The sequence below is a fragment of the Typopeltis vanoorti genome, chromosome 15 (genome assembly GCF_054136105.1).
Source record: "Typopeltis vanoorti isolate ZY-2024b chromosome 15, IOZ_Tvanoo_1.0, whole genome shotgun sequence".
Lineage (NCBI taxonomy): Eukaryota > Metazoa > Arthropoda > Arachnida > Uropygi > Thelyphonidae > Typopeltis > Typopeltis vanoorti.
Window position 1 is genome coordinate 54,402,130 of NC_143563.1, and position 26,958 is coordinate 54,429,087.

General features: G+C 36.2%; 1 protein-coding gene across 3 annotated transcripts in view; it reads left to right on the forward strand.

Moving 5' to 3' along the window:
- The window catches only part of Sec6 (Exocyst complex component Sec6), a 478,173-nt gene that overhangs the window by 224,500 nt on the left and 226,715 nt on the right, over positions 1 to 26,958 (forward strand). For all 3 annotated transcript variants that reach the window (XM_090405049.1, XM_090405048.1, XM_090405050.1), the window contains exon 11: positions 5,322 to 5,417. In XM_090405049.1, the coding sequence (XP_090261175.1) occupies positions 5,322 to 5,417 (96 nt within the window). The remainder of the gene's footprint in view (positions 1 to 5,321; positions 5,418 to 26,958) is intronic.

Genomic DNA, 26,958 nt, shown 5'->3' on the forward strand with positions numbered 1-26,958 from the left:
GAAGGAAGTACAGGAAGATGGTTTAATGTTAAATCTGGTGTGAGACAAGGATGTACATTATCCCCTCTGTTATTCATTATCTATATGGATCACATTATGAAGGAATGTGGTATTAAACCTGATATCAAAATTGGAGATGTTAATGTCAGCTCTTTGCTTTATGCAGATGATGTTATACTTCTAAATAAATCTGCTACAAGTCTGCAAGATTCTCTGACTAAATTGAATAGCTGTTGTAATAGATATGGTATGAAGGTCAGCAATAAAAAGACAAAGATAATGAAAATAGGCAGAAGCATTGAAAATGTCAACTGTGTTGTGAATGATGAACCTGTGGAACAAGTAAAACATTTCAGCTACTTAGGCACGATTTTTACTGAAGATGGCAAACTAAATATAGAAATAGACAACAGAATCAGCAAAGCTGGTATCGTGGGAAGTCAATTGAATAAATTCATATGGAATAAGAAAGAAATTAGTCGGAACACTAAATTAGCTGTATACAAGACTGTGTTCAAACCAATTTTAACTTATGGATCTGAGAGCTGGGTCAGAAGTAAAACACTTGACCAAAGACTAGAGACCGCAGATATGAGAGTCCTGAGAAAGATTAGAGGCGTGAACAGATGGCATCAATGGCAATATCATATTAAAAATGAGGATATTAGGAAAGAACTTGACATTGTCAGCATCCAGGAATGCGTTAGCAGAGCTAATCTCAGATGGTATGGTCACTTAAATAGAATGGGAGAGGAAAGATTAGCAAAACAAGTGTTCTCTGCCAGGTTGGCAGGAAAACGACCCAGAGGAAGACCAAGATATAGGTGGATTGATACGGTACAAAGTGCCTTAGACGATAGAAATATAAGATCTGATAATGTTGGAGTCTTGACAAGTAACAGACTGATTTGGAGGAAAATTGTAGATAGGAAGTTAGTAATGATGTAATTTTTTCATGTAGTACTGTCATATCCTGTACACCCCTTGAGGGTACATGGCAGGAATTTGATGATGATGATGATGAGTTTATTTCAGGGATTAGGCTGGTTATTACTAACACCATGTTCCACCATAACAATGTGCAAAAATTCACATGAAGAGAAGATGCAAGAAATAAGTCTCACTGAGATAGCAATATCTTCATGCTGGTTCAGGACATAAGAGTATATGGAAGATTTAAATTTTGAAGTGATCACTATTTAGTTTTGAGCTGGATAAATTTGAATTTTTTAAAAGAAGAATGTCTAAAAAAAGTTTTAAAACTAATCAAAGTTAAGCATCTTTCAGAGGTGAACTTAGATATGAGTCTACACCTCTGTGTAGACTCAAATATGCAGAAATTATTGAATAAAAAGTGAGAGTTTGAAAATAATCAAACATTGGAGATTTAGTGGGAGACCCTGAAGAAAACAGGGGCTGCAATTGAAGCTTGATTCAGTCAGAGAGGCATGTGATGTGGTTGTCTGTAAGGATAGAGAAATCAGACTTATACGGTGGGTGAACTCAGGAAGTTAAAGGACCAAACAAGGGAAAAAAAGAAAGCATATCAAAAGTTCCTAGCTAGGTCAACTTGTGCTCTTAGGGAAATACAGAAAAATATAAGAAAGTGAAGCACTGTAAACTAACTAAACAAAATTCATGGGAAACTTTAGTAAGAACATGGAAAATAAATATCAAGAAGATAGCAAAATATTCTGGAGGCTATTAAAAAAGTTTAGAAATGGAGGAAAAAGTACTGTAAAAAGAAATCAGATGATAAAGATTACATGAAAAATGAAAATAAAAGATATTCTAAATGTTCGTAATACTTACTTGGAAAGTCTGCTACCACCATGCTGTTACTGAAACAAGCAGTAACAGCATGGTGGTAGAAAACAAAAAAGAAAAGGTTGTGCTCAAAAGTTTCCATAAAGAGGTTTGCAATAGAAAACAGTGGTGAGGCCATGGCTATCCCTTCTTCAGAAAGAAGGGACAGCCATGTCCTAATGAAATAACCTGAGTGTAACAGATGGGCAACACTAAAGAATCTCTTAGCTTTGTCATCTCTGCTCTCTTTATGAATGTCCCTGTCAGTATTGCAATTCTTTTACAAAACAGATTTATGCCTGACATTGCAGCCCTCTTGGTCCGCATGCTATGCTCAGATTACTTCATGTAGCAAAACAGTTTCTCTTTAAAAAGAAGGGATGGTGATGTGCTCATCACTCCCCCCCCCATTCCAAATGTCTTTATGGAAATTTTGGAGCAGAAATCTCTTTTGAATCTGCATATTTACAGCGAACATTTGGCTTAGATATGTTGATGTATTTGTATTTTGTCCACATAAAACAAATGAATGTTCAACCATTTAAACAAGTGACACAAGTGCATACAATTCATGATAGATTATAATAGATTTAGTTTAATCCTTTATCCCAGTGAGAGCAAACAAAGTTTGCGCCTGAAAATATCTTCAGGACTAAATATAGTGTTGTACTATCTTATCCAGTAAGTAGTGCAACACCAAGGCAACTCGTGGCAAAGGTGGAGCAAGCTACCAGGCACTTCTAACCCAGTATCTCCCATAATGCAAAACACATTTCCTATGTGGATATGTATACTGTTATGCATTAAAGGGATTGGCCATCTACCCAGACTAGTTTCGACCTTTATTGAGGTCTCTTCAGTGGGAGCCAGGCCCAGAGCTGGAGATACCAGGCAGAAGCATTAGCAAGTCATCTGTGCCTATGGGAGTTGCCAAAAGGTTTATCACCTTTTTTAAAAATTACTCTGGATTTAGAGAAAGATGTTGAAAATTTATTTATCACTAGGTTAGACTATAATAGATTTAGTTTAATCCTTTATCCCAGTGAGAGCAAACAAAGTTTGCGCCTGAAAATATCTTCAGGACTAAATATAGTGTTGTACTATCTTATCCAGTAAGTAGTGCAACACCAAGGCATCTCGTGGCAAAGGTGGAGCAAGCTACCAGGCACTTCTAACCCAGTATCTCCCATAATGCTCCCACTGAAGAGACCTCAATAAAGGTCGAAACTAGTCTGGGTAGATGGCCAATCCCTTTAATGCATAACAGTATACATATCCACATAGGAAATGTGTTTTGCATTATGGGAGATACTGGGTTAGAAGTGCCTGGTAGCTTGCTCCACCTTTGCCACGAGTTGCCTTGGTGTTGCACTACTTACTGGATAAGATAGTACAACACTATATTTAGTCCTGAAGATATTTTCAGGTGCAAACTTTGTTTGCTCTCACTGGGATAAAGGATTAAACTAAATCTATTATAGTCTAACCTAGTGATAAATAAATTTTCAACATCTTTCATCAAATTCATGATAGAAATAGAAAAACAAAATTCCTTACTATTCTTGGATATACTTGCAATGCCTGTCATCAGGCTCTCACTCATTTACATAAACATCTATATATAGACTCCTACCACAACAATGTAAAAACTAATGATAATAAATACCTTCAAAAAGAGAGTGATAACAATTTGATCAAATGCTAATAGTCTCAAAAAAAAGAACTGTAATGAATGAGACCCCCCCCCCTTTATTAAAAATTGATATAATGAGAAGAAAACAGTATACTCGACTAAAAAGAGAACAAACATGCCAAAACAAAAGAAATTTGAGTCCCTATATGTTAAAGGTAGAAAAAATAAGTAGAAATCTACTTAGAAACTGGTATGAAAGAAAATTTAAAAAGCATGTGAGAGACATTCATAAAATAACCAAATGTAAACAAAAATAACTGTTTAAAAATCTTTGCGTTTCTAACAACATATATACTACTACTATGGAAGAAGTTTACATCCTCAGATTGTGCCTAGAGTAAGTACCTCACTATGGTGACACTGATCTTTACAACAAAAAGAAAAGAAAAATTAGCATCATATAATGGCAACAGGAAAGTAAAAGCAACTTCAAAAAGAAAAAGCCAAAAATCCTGTGCCTCTTTCTTTTTTTTTTTTTTTTAATTTATATAAAAAAGGACTTCAGACTAAATATCACAGGTCAGACCAACAAATGAATACAGTAATATGAAGACTAAAATTTAAGTGTAAGAATTGGATGTGAAAAATAAATGATCTGATTGGGTGATGTAATTATTTATTTATTATTATCTATTAATCTTTGAATTGTGGGGAATTCCCCGCAATTCTTTATAGTGTAGAGACTCGAATTATCAAACAGAAGGAAGAACAAAGATTGGCAATGTAAATTGATTGAGAAAAATAAATGAAAAAAAAAATGAAATGACATTATGAAAGAAAATGTACCTGATGGTACATTTTCTTTAATAGTTTACAGAGCACATTTACTTTCTCATCAGTCCCCCCCCCCCCCAATACAATATTATAAAAACTAGTTAATAGAGCTATCAACCGTGTTATGTTCTAACCTAGTTCCTCATGGTGGCACTGAACCATATTTATCACATATTGCCTAATGGCCACAGTTCTAACAAAATGCTTGTTCTTCCCTCCATTCTGTAACTCTCAACAGACACATTACTGTATGATAAGAGGATTGTGGGATGGAAGGAAAACTAATCTTTGAATCTCTTCCCCAAACATTCAGGTTTGCATACAGCATCTAGAGAGAGAGAGTCTCTCCTAGGATATCATTTTCAGTTCTAATTGCTTCCATTTCATTTTTGTGCTGCTTGTGTATGTGTTACAAATTTTTATATTGTATTGTATGTTTTGGTGACAGACAAAATATTAGGGTTATTAGACCAATGTTTAATTCATTCCTAGTGTCTTCATGCAGTAAAACAAAAAATATGCTTGACTAGCACATAAGCCTAAATATCCTTGTCAGTATATTAAAAGTATAATAAATTTTTATAATCCTCAGTAAATGTCACATTACCATTATTGTGTCACTTGAATCCATAACAAAGTCTCAGTGATTATATTTTATAAACAGTAATGTGACATTACTGGCTCCTTGACTGAATGTCTGTAAGTGTACCTGTATTCTGCCATTAATGATCAGTATCTCTTTTAAAAGACCCCCCCCCTCCTACTCCAAAAGGAATGAGATAGATGCCATGTAACTTATTACATTTGTGACATGAATAGTTTTGGAATTTAGTGTGTGTGAAGAGAAATATCACAAAACCAGACATTAATCTTTTGAAGATATTTTCCTTATCCTTATCAAAAGATAAGTAAAATCTCTCTTTAGTACGCTATCTTATATTATTTATTTAAATCAATTTCTTTCAACTTATTCTAATAAAAGTAAAATATAAAACATATTATATACTTGATTTTAGCAGACATATTTTATGTATATATACATATATAGGAGTCCTGATCTAATGAGTCATCCAGACTTGAATTTTGATGTAAAGAAATTAGGACCACTGCTTGAAAATAAGATTGTTGAAAAAGTTACTGAACAGTAAGTACTTACTGGTATTTTCATTTCAAAATCATATGCTTAGTTAACCATATTTATTACAGTAGATAATTGTCAGGTTGTAGTTATCACCTGTTAGCTATTTTTTGAAGCAAAGCATGGTATATATTTGTTGGAATTAAAGATGGAAACTCAAACTTACATGGAAATAATTTTAATTGATGTAAACTTTTTGAAAGGGTCCTGAAGGATACTAGTAGATGAAATTTCTAACTTTATGCAGGATGGGGAGAGGATGAGAGGGTATCCATGGAAGAAAAAAATACACACATGCACACATATATGTTCATAAGGCAGTAAACCAGAATAAGATATTAGTAACTACTTTAATAAAAAAAACATGGCATTTCATCCTTATTACATTAGGACTTTTTCAGGTACCTTTTCTTGAATTTATTACACCACATACACCAACCACCTTCAAAGGCAATCTATTCCAATGATCCTGAGAGGAAAAAACCTAGCTCTCTTACCTGTTTCTTGATGCGTTCATTCTCAGCTTCCATGATTGTCCTCTCATCCTCTCCCCATCCTGCATAAAATTTCATCTACTGGTATCCTTTAGGACCCTTTCAGAAGTTTGTAATACTCTACTATATCATCCCTTTTTCTCCTCTTTTGCTAGTGTTCTCAATCTTTTCTCATAATCTACATTTCCCCAGTACCATTGTCATTTTTACCACTCTTTGCACCCTCTCCACTGTATATATGCATCACCATGGAAACCAAGAGACCAGATCTGTGCACAATATAACAAAGCCTTGTAAAGACAAAATGATGTCCTTGCATGTTAATGTTTGTTTCAGTATTGCATTTATCCTGTGAATTGTATTTGCAGTATATATAAAGGGTGTCCCAAAATTCACGCAAGATTTAAATTTAGCGCCATTTGTGCGGTAAAGTGTTGCCAACGAGAAAAAAAAGACAGCGTGACAGCTGACAGTTCACGGTTATTAAAAATGGAGTGCTACACGAAAGAACAACGCATTTTCATTGTTGAGCAATATTTTAAAAATAATGAAGGTTTGGCAGCTACAGTTCGCAATTTTCGTAAAATATGGTCGGCATAGTGATTTAACTTCATCAACTGTGAAAAGATTAATTAAAAAATTCAAGGAAACTAGATCAATTAGTGATCTGTATACACTCTGGCCGTCCTTCAACAAGTCGTTCAACAGAAAACATCGAAGCAGTTCGTGAGAGTGTGGCCGAGAGTCCAGGAACATCAATTCGGCACCGTGGTCTTGAATTGGGCATTTCGAGAAGCTCTCTACAGCATATTCTCACGAAAGATTTGCATCTTTATGCTTACAAAGTTCAATTGACTCAAGAACTGAAGCCTACTGACCACACACATCGGAGAGAGTTCGTTGAATGGATTATGGAACAACAACAAGTGGATGCTTATTTTTCGAACAAAATCATCTTCAGCAATGAGGCTCATTTTCATCTTGATGGCTTCGTTAATCGACAAAATTGTCGCATTTGGGGTTCAGAAAATCCACGAGTGAAACAAATGCATCCACAACGAGTCACTGTTTGGTGCGGATTTTGGGCTGGAGGCATCATCAGTTCATTCTTCTTCGAAAATTCGGCTGGTAAGGCAATAACAGTTAATGGTGCTCACTATCAGGACATGATAATCCAGTTTTTTATGCCTAAATTGCAAGATATGGATGTGGATGACATGTGGTTTCAACAAGACGGTGCCACATGCCATACAGCCTGAGAAACAATTCAATTACTGCATGAGTCATTTCTGGTCATGTAATTTCCTGTTTTGGTGATCAGAATTGGCCACCCAGATCATGTGACTTAACGCCGTTGGACTTTTTCCTTTAGGGTTTTTTGAAGTCTAAGATTTATGCAAACAAGTCCACGACCACCTATGCCTTGAAGGAGGAAATTGAGCACTGTATCAACGAAATTCAGCCACATTTATGCAAAACGGTCATAGAAAATTTCGACAAAAGAGTGCATATGTGCCAGCAAAGCCGTGGAGGCCATTTACCCGATATGCTATTCCATGCATAACTCTATGCTGTATACTTTATGAATCAATAAGAAATTACAATTTTTAATTAAAAACCTGTGTTGTCTATCAAAATTACTTCTTGCGTGAATTTTGGGACGCCCTGTATATATATATATGACCCTTCACCTTGAATTTCCTATTTTCTAAAACACCGAGATCCCTAGCCTGATCAGTTTCTTCTAGCATAATCCCACCAATATAATAAACCATTGAATATCTCATTATGCCAAAGTGCATAACATTACATTTACTAACATTGAACTGATAGCCATTTTTGCATGGCCACTATTTCAGTCTATTCAAATCATTTTGTATGTGCTGGATGTCAGTCACATTCCTGATTACCTTGCCTATCTTTGCATCATCAGAAAACAGCTGTCACCAGTCACATTCTTCCCATTGTCATTAATGTAAAGATGGAATAACAGTGGACCAAGGACTGATCCCTGTAGTACAATACTGATCACCTGAAATCTTGCAAACTCATATCTTCCCATACATTGGACTTAAAAAATTTTGGGTTAGCTCACCAGTCAGAAAAATGTCATTGGTTATCAGCCCGACTTTCCTGATATATTCACATGGATCTACTCACTTTAAAAAGCTTTTGTTAATGCTACCTACACAAATTTTTACCCTGTTTAACTATCTTTTGTGAAGTTAATATGTGAACTTATATACAGTCATACCCCGACTTACCCGAATTGGAGTTACGCGGTTTCTTTTATGTACGTATTCCCGTCCCGCTTCACGCCTCATCACCAGTCATATCTTTCAGGCATCGGCCGCATTCGCCAGTGTCGTACATGCTGTGAACAAGCACTGACATGTTTTGCGCAGTCTCCATTCATACATGATTTTTATAGTCTACAAACCTTGCGAATTGTTTAATGTCATGTTCTTGATAAAAATTTTATCACATAAAAAATAATAATGTCATTCAAAAGAAGCAAGTCCGATTCTTCTACAGCTAGCAAGAAAAGAAAAACATTGACTTTGGAAACAAAACTCAACGTATTAAGGATTTTGAAGGTGGAATGAAAATTTGTGAGCTAGCAAAGAAGTTCGATCTACAGGAATCCACAGTGAGAACAATCATAAAAGAAAGGTTTACAGATTTTGAGGACATAGATTCTAACGAGGAACGAATTGTAGCCAAAAGGGAAGGAATAAAAAAATCATTAGCTTGCTATGAAGAAATTTTGTGTGACAAGAAAAAGACATTATGCTGTCAGACGAATCTATTAGATTTTATGAAACCATCGACATCGAAATAATTTTCTTTTTTTTATGTACGAAAAACTACAATTATGATTATATTTCTTAAAAAATATAGGTGTTTTTGTAAACCTTTGGTCCCAATTGTATGTTTGTATATATAAATTACATGCAAAATTATACTCCGAGTTACACGAATTCGACTTATGCGCTTTTTGTTGGTCCCACCTACCACATAACTTCGGGGTTTTACTGTATTAGTGTGTTTATCAGTCTGTGAGACATGAAGAAAAATGTCATACATTTTAGCTGACACATGACTTAGTCACTTTTATGAAAAAAAAAAGTGACAATTTCTTCCATGCCATTGTGAACTAATGTTGAGGATAAAAACACCTGAAAACAACAAATTAAAAATTGTAATAAATAGTTTTAATGGAACATGTTCACCAAACATATTTAAATAACTTTCATGACTTATGCATGTAACAAAAATTATATAGAATTTTATTCAAAAACTCCAATATATTTCATCCAACTTTATGTGGACATCGTTAGGGAGACAGACAGTTAACTTCATTCAAAGCACGTGAATCACAATGAGTTATAAACTGTAGGTATATTAGCTCTTGTGTTTAAAGGAACAATATTGTAAAAAAAGTTATGTAGCTAAAAATAATTTTAAATAATTAATTTTAAAAAAATATTAACAATTAATTGTGAACACTTCCCAAAACTTGGAAATTTACATATAGTCTTATCAGTTGAGATTCGGAAAATTTCGTAGCATAAATTAAAGATACCAAGAAATTATATACTTAGTTTAATCCTTTGTCCAAGTGTAAGCAAACAAAGTTTGTGCCTGAAGTATCTTCAGGACTGGGACAACTCATGGTAAAGGTGGTATGACTTCACATCACTTGTCTTAGTATTCCATAATGCAAAGCACATCTCCTTGTGGACATGTATAATGCTGTGCATTATGGGAAGGGTCACTACCCAGACTGGTGTTTAAGTAAAGGGCCTCTCTAAAAATTAGGTGACCCCCCCCCCCCCCCCGGACAACTCCGTATGAGTGACCGAAAGATCGACCAACTCAGTGTTGGTTGGTTTGACTCAATGACAGGCTTACCCCACCACCAAGTGAAAAACTTTCAACAACTAACTATCTCTAATCCAGAGTATTATAATAATAAGGAGAGACACCTTTTGGCAACTCGTATATAAAATATGACTTCTGCATTACTTCAACCTTGGTATCTCACCTCGCCTCTTGGTCTGGTTTCCCACTGATGAGACCTCAATAAAGGTCAAAACCATTATGGGAAGGGTCACAACCAGACCGGTTTACCACCTTTGCCACAAGTTGTCCCAATCCTGAAGATACTTCAGGTGCAAACTTTGTTTGCTTACACTTGGATAAAGGATAAAACCAAATATATAATTTTTTGGTATCTTTAATTTATAGTATAACCAAGTGAAAAACTTTCACTTGGTTATCAAGGAAAAGGCAATATGAACTTGTTTGAATGGAGGTTTGTCTTGTTCCAAAGAACTCTGTGTCTAGTTTCAATAGCATGAGAAGCAAGACCAGACTTGTCAGATTCCAAAATTGTAATATAGTCTTGATGTTCAGTTGCAATCAAGACAGAATGGCCAGTCTGTCCAAAATAGTAAAAATGGCATGAGTAGGGTACTTGATAGGCACCTGGTAAGGAAAGAGGAGACATCTGGGTAATGTATCATTTATAGATGGTAGGAAGGAAGACAGTTTCCGAGCTGGTTTTAAGGAAGCACATAAATTGAATTTATGAAGTATCCTAGCTATTTATTCCAAGATTCTTTTGAAGTAGGGTATTGAAATTCTTTTCACATTGGATTGTAGTCTGGTAGAAAGATGGTAATTATCAATAATTTTTTGAATGCTAGTTTTGTTGTATCTATTACATATCCGATTGCTTTTTATTTTTATTCAGTTCAACTTTTTACATTTCTTCCTTTGAATTCTAATAGTGTAATCATATACTTCTGCTGTAACCAAGACATGAGCTAATATACTGATGATTTATAACTCATTACAGTGATTCATGTTTTGAATGTAGTTGATCTCCCCGATGGTGTCCATGTAACATTGGATATAATAAAATATAATGGAGGTTTTGAATAAAATTCTTTATACTTTTTGTTACATGTGTAAGCTGTGAAAGTTATGTAAATAAAAAACTGAAGTAAAAAAACCCTTATGTCTACACACATTTAACTGCACCACTACATTCTGATTGACAAAACACTAGCAGGTGAACATGGCTGGTGATATCATACAACCTATGGCAAATGAAAAAAATACTTGGCCAACATTCAGATTATGTTTCTGGAATCAATATAAGAACTTATATTTTCAGAAAATATTTAAAAAAAAATTCTATAATAGTTTTCTCATCTGGAAAAGTTTTACTATCTACTATTAATGGTTCAAATTTTGCATATTCCATCATTGAATACAAAATAAGTCAATCACCACTATTGGTAATTGGCTTATTTCTGTTTTATGTTAGGATAAAATAAATGCATCGTGTCATGTATACTGGTTGTTTTGCATTATGCCTGAGTGCTCTTTAAATTTAATGCTTGCATATCCTATCTTCTTACTGATCACATTCCATTACAAGAAAATTAATCATAATCAAACAAAATAGCTGCACAAAACAGTTTGTAATAACCAACATTGCTTCACTAGATGCAATAATTAAGTAAAACTACAAATATTTATTACACAATGACAGTTAAACTTATTTACTGATTTTTTTTTACTTGTTAACTAAAAATTCTAGCTTATCACAGATGAGTGCATTTTTCTAGCCCTGTCCATCACCACTTTTTGATATTTTTCAGTCAGTCAGTCATCCTTATCCATGCTAATAGTTCATAATCCAATTCCATAATCTCCAAATGACCTTCTCTGCTGTTGCCTTCCTGTCAACCCCTTAAAGTCCCAAAGTATCATGGTACATCCATTTCCCTTATCTAACTCAGCTGTACAATTATTATAAAATGGGAGCAAGTTTCTCAAACATGATCTGCCCTTTGTAAAACTAATGCTAATTTTTTACAAAGTATAGATTGTTTGTCAACATATTTTCATATGTGAGCTCTTACCAACTTCTCCAAAATCTTCACCACCACTCTCAAGATATTGATAGGTTGATAGTTAGACATATCAGTCTTTGCACCATTTTTGTGCAAATGGGATTATCATGCATCCTTTCTGCTCCTGTGGAATCTGACTTGTTCTGAGACTTAAATTATATAGCCTAGTCAAAGATACAGCCAGCAGCTGAACACTTAGCATCCATATGAATTCTTTTTCACTTTGTGCAGTAGCTTGAGTACCACCTCCTCACCACCTGAGTTTCTTCATACAGTGAAGAGATAACATTGAGCCGAATGTTGCATACACCAGGATGATAGCTCTTAACAAAATGGACACGAAATGAACAACAGTCTCCACGTACCCTCTGCATTCAGTACAGTTCTTTCATATGCATTCTTTCTTTTGCTTATGGCATGATAGACTTCTTTACTGGGTTGTCTTTATTTTGCAGAGGCAATTACTTTTGTGACTTAGCTTTTCACCCCTCCATGCCAGACACCTGTTTGTGGTGGAGGGACCTCCCAGTGATGATATTGGCCCTTTTTGTTCTTATTCTTTGTCTGTATTCTTAGCTCTACTTCCTCTGAGTCTTTCTTACTATCCTGTATTCCACACTATCATTAATGGAATCTAATAGCATGTTTGCTCTGTGGTGAAACTTATGGACGTCCGGAAAGAGGATCCTGAGTCTTGCTCTAGTTTGGTCTCTTCTTTGGCAAGACAGGTGGTCCTGGATGGCCTGGCCAGGATCAGTTGGCTAGTGGACTTGCCTGCAAGGGTCAAGAGTGTTGCAGTAAGTCTCCTTCTCCATGGTCCAGGGACAGGACCAAGGCTTGCTTAGATGCTGATATAGTGGCTGGGGTAGCCCTAGCATTCCACTCCCAAATGTGGTCATTACTTGCTGGAAACTGGGGAATTCATTTGTGGCTCTGCAGTGGGTGGTCAGCTCTAGTGCTGAATCCAACTCCTCCCGAGAATGAACTTTGTTTATCGGGTACTCTCAACAAGCCCCAACCAAGTACAGAAACAATAGAATCATCAACAGGAAAGCAAAGTAAGAAACAAAAAAACATCTGAAGCTGCAATAAATACACCACTGTTAATCATACACTCAATACGTTGGAAAAATATTACCCATCCAGGAACTCCAAAAAAATGTAAAGAACCTGTGTTCAGATGACATCCTTATTGAAGCATCTACAGCAGCACAATCAGAAAAATTACTCCATGCAACATCTATCAGGGAATACCAATTACCTTCATCCCTTTCCCCCCCCCCCCACAGAGAACTGTAAACTTTTCTAGAGGGGTGATATCCAAGTGGGACATTCTTGATGTTTCCGGTAAAGGAATATGCTCCAAATTGAAGGACGACCAAGGAGTGAGAGCCATAAGAAGAATAGTGATACATAAGGATGGGCATCCAGTTCCTACTAGAAACATCACCTTTACCTTTAACAAACCAAAACCTATAATAACTGTCAAAGCAGTATATTTCAACTATCCAGTGTGGCTCTATAGCCCAAATGCCTTACAGTGCTTTAAATGTCAGAAATACAGTCATTTTGAAACTCCTGCCATCTTTGCCTGATGTGGCAGTAAAGAACACGAAAATAAAGACTTTAAGAGTAAAACACCAAAATGCTCTGTGAGGGAGATCACGTGACATATTTCTGAGTATGCCAAATGCAGAAGGACATAAATTAGATACAAAAGTTAAAAACAAAGCAATGTATCACATACGAGGAAGCAAAGATGCAGTAGAAACAACATTTCGTAAACTCTCTTGCGCTGAGAAGGCAACTATAAAGGAAGTTTCAGCCAGGACATTAGCAAGGATATCAATCTCACCTTTTCACAACTACGACAGTTTTTTTCTGAAAACTTTATCTCGTAGCACAATTTTTTAGTCTTTAATTTTGGGAAAAAAGTTATAAAATTATAAGTTATAATCAAGTAAATACGGTAATTTTTTTAGCCTTTTAAATTCTTAAGTATGGAGCACTGGTTAAAGACTGGATTTCTGAAACGCAAAAAGAGAGCCATATAGCAAATACAAGTAACTGTAAGCAACAAGAAAACGTTGATATTATATCTGGATCAAATGAAATTGTTAAGGGAGTGTCGTCTGACATCTCTAGAAAACCAACTAGGAAGAAGATGAAAAATCTTCGTATAAGTATGATATGAATTACTTGAAATGTGGATTTTCATGGACTGGAAATGAAAAATAACCTATTCCAAATTTTGTTCTATTAAAAATAGATCATATTTTTTGTTTACATGAACATATAAATTCAAATAAAAAGACATTTATAATGAAATATACTTCATTTATTTATTTATTATTTTGATAAGGGGGTACTTGGTAATAATGAAAATTTAAGAAGGAGGTATGTGGATATCTAAAGTTTGAGAAACACCGTCTTAGAGGAATAATTTTGGTCTTAGAGGGAATCTCCCGCTTTTTATCAAAAATTTATCTAATAGAACCTTCCAAGTCCCAGTGGAACTGCCCTCTCCTGCCCCTATAACCAAGAAGATGGAATCCCACAAGGTTAGTTTTAAGCATCACATTTTTCGCAGTTAAAGTTAACTTATTAACAGAACAAATTCCTACAGTAAATAATGTCCTACGTGTGGATAACTTTCTCATCTTCTGTCACTCATGTAATACGAGGGTCATAGAAAGACAGCTTCCTCAAGCCGTTAATCATCTCAAAATGAGCACTTGCAAATGGTTTCAGATTTTCAGAGCAGAAGACAGTTTGTGTGCAATTTTGCTGCATATTGTGGTCCTCATCTTAACTCGGAACTCCAACTAGGCAATCACTAATCAAAGTTGCATCAGAAGACAAGTCTTAGGACTTGATATTTAACAGAAAACCCGGTTTCTTCCCTCACATCAGTCACAAGACAAGTGTTGTAAAGCAATGAATATTCTGCACACCCTGTCTTCCACCCACAAAAATGTGCCTTGCTTTGTTTGTACAGGATATTGATAAGATCAAAACTTGACTATGGGTCCCAAGTCTATGCTTCTGCCAAGGAGAGTATGCTGCAATCGCTAGACACTTCACCATAAAGCCATCAGAATTGCAATTGGAGCAATTTGCATGTCACCTATTCTTAGTCTGTATGTAGAGGCAAATGAACCACCTTTGTTGCTTCGACACCAATAGCTGTCTCCTATATATACAGTAGCTAAAACAAAATCCCTGCCAGAGCATTCCAGATATCCAACTATCTTTTGGCTGCAATGGGAGAATCTCTACAAAACATGACAGACTGTAATAAAATCCTTTGATTTGCAGATAAAAGCTTTTCTACAAGCTGTAGAAATAGTGCTAGATAACATAACTCAGATGTTATCTAGTGGCAATCATACATGCCAGCATGCGACTTTTCTTTCAGCAGTTGTTGGAAGCTCATACAACTGAATACTTTTTTTGCCTGAATACACAGATGGCTCAAAATCAGAAGACTTAGATCTTCTACTGTCTTTCCAGACAATATATCTACACAAATCCCAATAAAATGTAACAACTGTACAGTAGAGCTGTATGCTGTAGAGCTTGCAGTAGAATACATTAAATTCCTCTGCTACCCAAGGTGCATAATATATTATTATTATTTCCCAAGACTCATCTGGGAGGTCCTTTTATCACACACATCTCATCCTACCGTGTCTTAAACACACTCAAACTCCTTGCAGACACCACAATCTCAGGCAAGGCATTCCAATCACTCACAACTCTGCACGAAAAAAACCTGCCTCTCACTCCCCTACTCACACCCTCTTTATACAGTTTCCAGGGATGACCTCTGGTTCTCCCCTGATCTCCCACTATTCTCTGTAGAACTTCTCCACCATTGATCTTATAACAACCCCTTACCAACTTGTAGGTCTCTATCATATCTCCCCACTTCCTTCTCTCCACCAGACTCTGCAAATTACATCTTCTCAATCTTTCCTCATACTCAACATTCCAGAGGTCAGAAACTACCTTAGTCAGTCACCTTTGGACCCTTTCCAACATCTCTTCATCCTTCTGAAAACCCGGTGACCAAATCTGGCCACAATAGTCCATGTGTGGCCTAATCAAAGCCTTATACAATGGAACTAGAATCTCCCTACTTCTACACATCAGTGTCCTCCGCATCATTCCCAGAAGTCGTTGTGTTGTCTTCACAATTTTGGCGATGTGTCCTCTAAATTTTAGATCCTTATCCACTATCACCACCAGATCTCTTATTTCCTCTACCTCCAACAATGTATTCTCACCAAGCATAAATTCTGCATCCCATCTTTGTTTTACAAATTTTAAAACCTTACATTTTGCAACATTGAACTCACATCCCCATTTGCTTGCCCAATCACTCAATTTATTCAAGTCTTCTTGCAAGGCCACAACATCTTCACTACTCATGGTTCGCCCCAACTTTGCATCATCTGCAAACAACTGAATATCTTCATCCAAATCTTTGCCAATATCATTAATATACAATTTAAATAGTAATGGCCCTAAAACAGACCTCCGAGGCACTCCACTAGTGACTTTCCTTTTCCTGGATATCGCACACCCCCATACACAACTTGTTGATACCTATCAGATAGCCAGTCTCCAATCCAAAGCACTAATCTAATATCCAACCCCATCTGCTCTAGTTTGACTGTCAACTTATCATGAGGTACTCCATCAAAAGCCTTTGCGAAATCCAAGTATATTACTGTGTATCCTTCTCCTCTGTCCAAGGAAGCAGTCACTTTATTGTAATAAGTAAGTAGATTACTAAAACATGACCTCCCTTTAGCAAATCCATGCTGTCCATCAAAGATTATACCATTGTTGTCAACCCAACTCTAGATCCTAGTTCTCACAAGCTTCTCCAACAACTTAACCACAACACCTGACACAGAGATAGGCCTATAGTTTGATGCTTGAGTTCGATCACTTCCTTTATGAAGTGGCACAATCTTGCCCTTCTTCCACTCTTTAGGAACTTGACCGAGTGCAAGACTCATATTAAAAAAATATGTCAAGGCAGATGTCAACTCCTGGCACATTCTTCCCGAATAAATGGTGATATATTATCAAGTCCCACAGTATTAACATCTAGTTTACTCAACTCCCCAAACACCTCTTGCTCACTTACAGTCAGTCTCTCCTCCCCATCATCAACTGCTCTCAATCTCTCCATGAAGTCACATTCACAAGATTGAAAGATCTTTATGAACTGCTCATTAAGTATCTCCACCACATATTCTGCAACAGCTATCTTTATACCATTTTCTCCAATCAATATCATCCTTCCATAATCATTCTTTCTTTTGCTGGCTACTTATCAAAAGAACTCCCTAGGATTCTTTTTGGCTTCATTAACTAACTGTTGTTCATACCTCTCGTTACCTATTCTCACCAACCAAGTCACCCCCCCCCCTTGCCTGGTCTTTGTAGACCTCATGAAATTGGTTATTTCCACTTCTCTTATGCTGCCTCCACAATGCCCCATTTCTCTATATTGCATGCTTAATCTCTTTATTCATCCATCTCACACCTACCTTATTTAACCTTCTCACCCTTGGAATACATTTAGACATTGCATCTACTAGATAGTTTTTAAAAATCCCCAAAGCTGCATGCTGTCTTCTAAACTCTTCATAATCACCCCCCCCCCCTTGTAGTTTCACATATATCGTTTTCTCACGGGGTCCTTGCACTGCTGGCAACCCCCCAGGTAATCACCTCATGGTCAGTCTCACCAATTGGTGGATGATTTGGCACCTCATTTATAATTACATCCTCTGAAGAGATGACCAAATCCAAGACTCTTAATCCTCGTGTGCCCTCTGTTACATACTGTCTGAGGTAGTTATCCCTCAAAAACTCAAGAAACTCATTTTCTTTACTTCCAGTTGCTATCTCTTCATTCCAGTCTATATTGCAATAATTAAAATCGCCCATAATGATCACCCTTTTCTTATTTGCTTGGCTTATTTGACTATACATTTCACTATCACCACCATCCACATTACCAGGTCTATAACAACATCCCACCAAGTATTTGATTCTATTCACCTCTATCTCACACCATACTGCCTCAAAACCACTGGCCCTATTTCCCTCTTGCATTTCTACCTTGTACGGACATAACTCTTTCTCTATCATCAATAGCAATCCCCTTCTCTCTTTACCCCTTCTTTCCTCACGAAACATATCATACCCTTCCATCTCTATTCCTGTCAGGATGTCGTCCTCATCTAACCATGTCTCACTTATTCCAACAATCTTTGGGTGAACAGACACAATTAGTGCAACCATTTCATCCGCTTTGTTTCTTATACTTCTAGCATTGGTATACAAACACGACAGCTCATTTCTGGATCTACAGCTAGTTCCACTGATACCACTCACTCGATGTGATCTCTCCATGCTGGACTGGGGCCATTTCCCTTTCTGCTTCTTCATTTTAGAACCCTTTGCAGTTCCATCTGTTTCCTCTTGATCCCTGGTCATCCCATTCCTTTCCTGCCTACACATGCTCTCAACTCCTCTTGGACCATCCGCCTTTCTCATGCTGTGTACCCCTGTCCACCCTGAGCCTCCCCATTTCACTGCTCCTCTTGCACACCCATTCTCTCATTTTCTATACTCATACCACTCACTTCCCCATTCATTTCCACTTCTTCAATCTCTCCTGTCTTACTCTCCTGCTCTTCCACATGATTCCTCCTCTCGATCTGATTCATTCTCTCTATTCACTTCTCTACCTTCCAGCAGCAGTCTCTGCAAGCGACTCACACCATAACCACTCAAATGCACAGATCACTTCGTTCCTCAAACTCATTCCACACATTAACAAACTGTACTCCCATCTTCTCACACATTTCAACCAGAATATCATAATCCTTGCTCTTCACCTCATTTCACCACAATCATACCTAGGCAACACACTGACTGCCCTTCCTGTCACACTATTCTCTTTTATCTTTCCAAGCAGCCTCCTGACATTTATTCTGACATGCTCTTTGTTCTCTCTCATATCATTTGTACCAATTAATACAATTAACTCTTTTGCTCGCTCCCGCCTCATATTCAATGCCACAATCACTCTACTCATTTTACCGCCGGGAAAACATACCTTGTGCATTTTATCTTCTAGCACACCTTTAATAATGGAGTCGCCATACAACGCCAGTCGCTCATCTTTCGTTAACTCTTTCATGCCATCATGATTTATTTTAAGAGTTTTGAACCGAATTCTCTTAATTTCATTCCACATCCATTTCATTTCTTGCCTCATCCAATCCAGTTCACTTTCCGAATCTCTGACACATTCTCTCTCTGTCATTAAATCTTTCTAATTTTCTAACTCTCGACCCCCTCTTCTCACTTTCCCTCTCATCCATCCTTCTTTGTTTCCATACTTTCGGTCCAACATACGTCCAACTTTCGCTATCATTCTTCTCACTTTCACTCGGATTTATTTTTCTTTGTTTCCATACTTTCAGTCTAACATGCATCCAACTTTTGCTGTCATTCTTCTCACTTTTACTCTCATTCATCCTTCTTTGTTTCAGTACTTTCGTTCCAACATATGTCCAACTTTCGCCATCATTCATTTTTTTTCCCTATCATTTATTCTTTCGATTTTTTTCACTTGCAATTTCTGTGTCATGCCATGTTTACTTTCATTCGTTCTCTCAATTTCATTTCTTTCCGTTACTCTCGCCTCACTTTCGTCCCTTATAACATCCGTTACGGTTTTCAAATCGCTCTTTTTCTTTTTTTCCTGATTTTTTAACATTTTTTCGCCCCTCTTTCAAACGTGCACTCGCTACACAATCGTTACTAACACTTTCTGTCATTAATTTCATATTTACATTCATCAGTTCCTCATTCAGGTCACACTTCGCATACACCCTTCTTCCATCTGCGCTTAAACATCCACAAATCATTTATGTAGTCGAAGGAATACATATAACAGACCTTACACTTAATGAAACGACTGAAATCTAAATTAAAATCATGGAATGACAATGCCACTGCCATTTTGTTTTTCCCTGCAGGTTACTAGGTCTAATAATAACGATTTCATAATTAAGTTTAGGCGAGAAAAATCCTTCCCACTAATAATACCGGTAGCGCACAACGTTTACAGCCGCTCTTTCTCAAACAATTACACATATATAATTATTTGTTCCTAGAATAACTTATCTGAATCAGGAGCTCTTCTTAGGTACGTCCATAGCCCTTGGCTCACTAGCGCCCTCTTTGATTCAGACTTGTAAAGTTCTCTTCAGGCAATAAGAAGTTTAGAGCAACATCTGATGCTGTCTTGAATTCAACACCTCACCTCTTTCAGTAATGGAAGCTACATTTTGATGAAAACTTCTGATGGATTCTGAGCCATGTTGGGATTAAAGAAAACAAGGCTACAGATACTACAGCAAGGTCAAACAATCATCATCTGCCTATCCTATACAAAGTTTATCAGACGAAAACTCCTATCCCAGTGGCAACTATCTTGGGGGAGAGAGAGAGAGAGTAATAATAAGCTCTACTAAATTAATCCTGAAATTAAATATTTGGCAGTCTAGCATATACAGTGTTCAAACAGAAGGTGTTCTTGCCCAACTTCACATGCGTCATTGTCATTTTACCCACTGCTAATGAATGGGCATTATTTTAGCACTTTTATAATTTGTCTGAGCTTTACCCACACAGATTTTATCAGACTAATCAACTGTCAACCTGGTTTTTAAGTGTTTACAGAGCATTAATATCGTTTAAAAATAAAAAAAAACTTGGATTATATGAATTTTAATAATTTTTTGTACTTTTTTTCATTTGTTTCATACTTTTCTTTTATATTTGTTTTTTCTACACTGTTTTTATATTGTCTTATTTATTAAACAGTATACTTCTAAGAATTGTCTCATTTATGATTTTTTGTTATTTTGATTTTTATATATAATTTTTAGACCTATATAAGTTCCTTATTTATTACATGTGTTTTTTGGTGCAGTATGACCATAGCTGTGCCTGCACCATTAAATCTCCAAACAAACCAACTTAGCTTTTCATATAATACCTTATAACTGTTCTTGCCTGAACCTTATTTTCATAGTTTGGATCATATTTATGCACATCCATTTTATTCCTACCCTATTTATTTTCAAACTCTATGGACCCCCTTTGGCTGTTTTTTTAAATGCTTCCCATGCACTGTCAATATCCTTCCCATATTCCCTGCCATCCTGGTTGACCGAGTGGTTATCGTATCCACTCTCCAGCCAAAAGGTTGCGGGTTTGAATCCTGCTGTGGGAATGGATGTTTGTGAAAATAGTAGTGGTGGGCGGTAGATGGCTTTGGTGTAGTTGCGGTTCATTGATGGATTGAGTGGTGGAGACAGAGCTATAGAATAGGTGCCCTCCCTTGATGAGTCTTTGGACACCCCCCCCCCCCCTTGAGGTGTCATATAATAATACTAATATTAGGTGGTAGATGCATTTCATTGCCTGGTGTATGATCACTGCTCCACTTATTGGAGGACTGAAGTGGCTTGAAAAAGTTCAATGTTTGGTCTCCAGGGTTTCTGGAATATATAAAAAATAAATTTTAAAAACATACAAAACATATATATATATATATATATATTTGGTTTTATCCTTTATCCAAGTGTAAGCAAACAAAGTTTGTGCCCTGAATTACTTTCAGGACTGAGGCAACTCATGGTAAAGATGGTATAAGTTCTCATTACTAAGGCAAGTGATGAGAACTTATACCACCTTTACCACGAGTTGCCCCAGTCCTGAAAGTACTTCAGGGCGCAAACTTTGTTTGCTTACACTTGGATAAAGGATAAAACCAAATATATAATTAGTAGCATGTAACCAAGTGAAAAAACTTTCATAAATATATATATAATTGATTGATAAAAATCCTTAGCCCAAAAATAATCATAATTAAAATTCTGAATATTTTACGTATTGTTTTTGTTAGTGTGTTTATTAGTTTTGTTTTCATAACACGCATTGTCGGCACTTGCGATGTGCCCGTTATGGAAATTGTTTTGTTAAAAGTGATATGTAAAGCAGTAAAAAATTTAATGTACTTACCGGATTTGATTAGTTGTGTTACTTTAAACAAATTTATTATGGTTTGAAATATTAAGTTTTGTGTTTTATGAGGACATTCTCTTGTCGCTAACGGAGACAACGTGTCAGCCATTATACAGTACTTAGTTTCTCACTTGGAGTGCTCATGCTCGCCGAGAGGTTCGATGTGTGATTGACAGCTGACAAGGAAAGCGTTCGGTATCGAAGCAACGGGAGAGTAAACAAGATAGCATTCGGAAGGAATTTAGAACACAGGCCGGCAGACGTTTAGGTTCGGAAGGAACTTAAGTTTTTTTAGTGACAGTCGGAAGAAAATTAATAGTATATTCTGAAAAAGGAACCGTGGAACTATTAAGTTTCAAAGTGGAATATGTATTGATGAATAAAAGGAAAATATTGCTATATGCATTTTAAAAGGAATATTGGAGGAAACACTAATTGAAAGATTTATAGTAGATTCTGAAAAGGGAATCGTAGAGCTGTAAGTTTTTTTAATTGGAAGAGTAAGACTGTTAGTAAGCATTTAGTGAATAAAAGAAGAATTTGCTATTTACGTTCTAAAGGAATGTTCGAGAAAACTCTGATTAGGAAGTTTCATCTGTATTAAGGATGCTAGATCTGACTATTATTTCTACTGAAGAAAAGAGACAGAATTAAATCAGGAAGAATTAATGTGAGTTACATAAGTGATGAGAAAGGATCCTGTAAAAATGAAGAATAGAGTCATATATCCATTGAAAAGGGCCTTGACAGAGAAAGAAACTGGCTATGAACATTTTTGTGATTGTGCAAACAAAGTGTTTAGTCTAGTCTTAAGTGTAAGTTTATTTTTAAAAGGCCTTGGATCCAATTAATTTTGTAATTAGTTATGTAATATTTGTTTGAAGTGTATATATATTGTTTTTGTTATATTAAATGTGTTTATTTTGTATTTTGGTCTTGAGTCAGTGATTATTTGGATTCTGAAAGAGTTAAGGTCATTGCACCAATTGGAGTGAACCCTTGTGCATATAATAATACATAGGTACACTCGGAATTAAAAAAAAATAATTGTTAGAAACAGAGATCATCTCTGTGGTAGGATTAATAATGCGATAATATCTATGAATAATCTCCTCAATATAAAAACCCACCAATTATTAACAGTAGCATGTAACCATGTGAAAAAACTTTCAGAAATATATATATAATTTATTGATAAAAATCCTTAGCCCAACCACAATACAAAATGTACTGTAAGTTTAAAATAATCTTTCATGAGTGGGAGCAGCATAAAAAGTGTGTACACACACAGTATATATAGCAATTGAAACCATGGAACTGAACCTAGTTTACTCCTTAGTTGGTCATGATTTCATGTTTTGTAATTCAGAATGTAACCTTTTCTGAATGGAATATCAATATACTCAGCTACTACCCAGATCAGTACAGTGTGAACACTGTCACCCACTTGAGGGCAGAGCCTCATGTCTTTAATTGAATTCCCAATCTGACACTCTTTGACTTAGGGTTCCTTCTGTCACATGCTGCTTGAGGAAGTTTTTTGCAATTGCTCAATAAATTGTTTCATTCTTCTCATGAGATTTCACTGCTACCCAATCAATGCTTGGGTAATTAAAATTATTCTATGATAATTACTTGTTTAGTATCCATCAGGTCAGTTTGTTGATGCATTTTGTCATCACCAGCAAACCAATCCACCTGTTTGTAACAACACCCTGCTGTGTATCTGATCTTGTTAGACTCTACCTCATACCAAAGATAGCTTCTAACTCATTGCTATATGGAAAATTCTTACTTGTATTGTAGCCATAGTTTTCTACCCTAACTGGACTGATATCATCTATCCTTAGTACCCCCCCCCCACCCCCCATCTTGTCTGTTCTTCCTAAAATACTATATACTATATCTTTACACTCGATATTCCAGTTAGTATACCTCTGAGAGCCAGATGTCACAATATCTCTAATTGGAAGCCCAAAATATTCATCAAGATTACATAATGCACCCCTTTGTTGCTGATACTAATGGGTTCGTGTACAGGCATAAGAAGTTACTTTTTTTTTTCTAACTTCACACTGAATACAATGCTACATACTGGTGTTCCAGATGTCGTACTAGAAGAGGCCTTAGTCCCAAAAAATATTGTGGTATCCATCTCCAGGCTTGAGGATTCAATAAGTCATTCGCTTGTAAATCTCGTTACTAGTATGCCTGCAAGACATGCAGAGAGAGATTTCTTGAAATCTGAGTAAGTCTAAACTGCACAAACACACAGTCATGTTAGGAAGTTAAGATGGCCTGATACAAGTGCAGGCCATCCCTCATATATAAATTCATTCTTCCCTCAAGCTCACTGCACACATTCAATAACTCTCAAACTATTCCTTTTATGTATCCTGAGCATAGAATCGTTTACCAACATTGCCCTTCTTCTTAATTCAACACTATCATATCTTGGTAATATACTTACAATTTTCACTTTATCACTCTTTATCTTTGCTTCTTCCAGCAGTCCTTTCATATCTTCTCATACTGTGTTTATCGCTAGTCAGAATCTTTGTTTGTACAAGAAGTACCATCTCTTTTACTCTTGTTTATCAATTGTGTTTGGGATATTTTGGATTTTTGCACTTAGAAAATACTCAGTAGTAATGCAATTATAGTATAGAATCACCATACTATATGACATCCTTCTTTTTTATATTCCACTTTACTTACATGACTGTCTTAATGGGAAAGTGATGAAAGGCATGTTTTCCAGGTGTGAAGATAAAGGATGTTAGTGAAGCTTTAAATTTGCAGAAGAAAGAAGCAAACAAATTAATTGTTTTGGCAGGTACAAATGATTTGAAAGGTAAGAAATATGCAATGAGAGAAGATATGAGTTGTTAGAAGAAGCAAAAATGAAGAGTAAGAAAGTAAAGATTGTGAGTGTACTGCCTCAGCATGATAGGATAGAATTGAGAAGGGCCATGATTGGCAATGGGTCAGTGAGAAGATTGTGCAGAAGGAATGGTGTGCAATTTATAGATGTGCAGAGTAAATTTGATGGACATAAGGACCTGTATATGCCTGATAGGCTGCACTTAAATGGTTTTTTGGAGTTAGGCATTTGGAGAAAGTGTTGTTTAATGAGAGGTTGGAAATGCAGAACCAGGGAAAATAGAGATATTAGGGGGGAGGAGCAATCAAACATGTGTTTAGCCACCCCTGGGATAGATAAGCATGAGCACAGGAATGTTTATGAAAAGCTTGGTGCAGTTTCCCGGGTTTCAAATCTGAATGGGCAAGTAATGCATTATGTAAAGATAACTGTGGGTCCAAGGTGATGTTGAAATGCATGTACAAATGCCTGAAGTAGCAGAAATAAAGCAGAGAAGATTTTAGCATTGGTCAGCTCAACTTGGCCAAAAATTATTGGCATCAGCAAGATCTGGTTGTCAGAGAATGATTTAATTAGAGATAGAATGTAATGACTATTGTATTTTCAGAGAAGTTAGGGAAGTAGGAGGGATATTATTAATGATAGCTGAAGAACTTTAACCTTCAAAAATGGAAGTTAAGAACGATTGTAAATGGAAACAGTTCATTTGAGGCTGTCTAGTGTTGAGATAGAGGCCAATAGAACAAAATGTACTGTTGTAATATATGCAGGCTCAGCAATTATCATGGGAGACTTGAACAAAATCATAGAGGTCAAATTCATGTAATTTATACAGCATCTTTTCTGGGTTATTATAAAGTTCACATTTAGAAATATTCATACAGGTTAGTAAATGCGGTGGTGATGCTTCCTTGATGTTACAGATTTTGGAGATGGGGAAGACTTTTTTGCCATTGCTAAACTTGATTGGTCTTGTGTGGCTGTCTTGAAGCTAGAGATCATGGTAGTGGCACAGCGATTAAACGAGTCATGTCCTGGAGAATCATTCTTTTTGCGCATTCTTTTTGAGTAGTTTTAAAAAGATAAAAATCTATGGTATCACTTGATGTTGCAGCCATTTTTGCTACTTCATCTGCAGTTTAATTTCCCTTTAAATGGAATTTTTATGTAGTTACTTTATGTTTTTTGCTATGTCTCTAAGTATTTCTTGATGGCTAGTGTATCAGTTCTTAATAGCTTGAAGGGCTGCTAAGGAATCTGTGAAAAATATAAATTCCTTTGGGTTTTGTTTATCCAAATGTTGCAGTGCTGTGTTAATGGCTATTAATTCTGCACAATATGAGTTGCATCCTATACTGTTGGTTGTTTTTACTCTATATTTTGAGAGCCATAGATAAGTACACCACTCCCAGAATTGCCATTTGGATTTTTGGAACCATCCATATAGATCTTTATTGAGTCAGGTCCATATTTCATTATGTTTGAGAGAGCTAACGATCTCAAGATTTCAGGGTTTTCTAGGCTTTTTCCCCGTGTTTCCCTATTGCAAAATTAATGACTATATTTTTCCTATCTTGATTTGGAGGAAATGCTGGGTAGCTGGCTATTTTATTTGGACAATCCAAGGGAATTTTATTTTCCATGATTGTCGTTTCCATGAGTGTGCATTGTCAATTTTTTTCTTTATTCTGTTTGTTTGTTGCCACTTTTTAAAAAGTTCACTTGTTCTGTGATGTGCAAGGTTGGCTCTTTTTTCTACAAACTTAGTGAGATTTTCTTGTTGCCTAATTTTTAAAGGAACAAGGTCGGATTTGAATTCTCTTATTTTTCCAGGAGTTGTATTCCTTAGTCCACATGTGATTCTAGCTGCATTTTTCTGAATTTTTATAAGCTTGTCTAAATTGGTTTGTGATGTTTGCATCCAGATGGGCGAAGCATATTCCATTATGGGTCGGATTATAGAGGTGTATGTGACTTTTAAGCTTTTGGTATCGGCTCCCCACTCTCTACCAGAGATTTTTTTCATGATATTTAGTCTTCGTTTTGCTCTGACTGCAACAGTGTTGATATATCTATTCAACAGTGTTGATATAGCTTAGTGATGGATC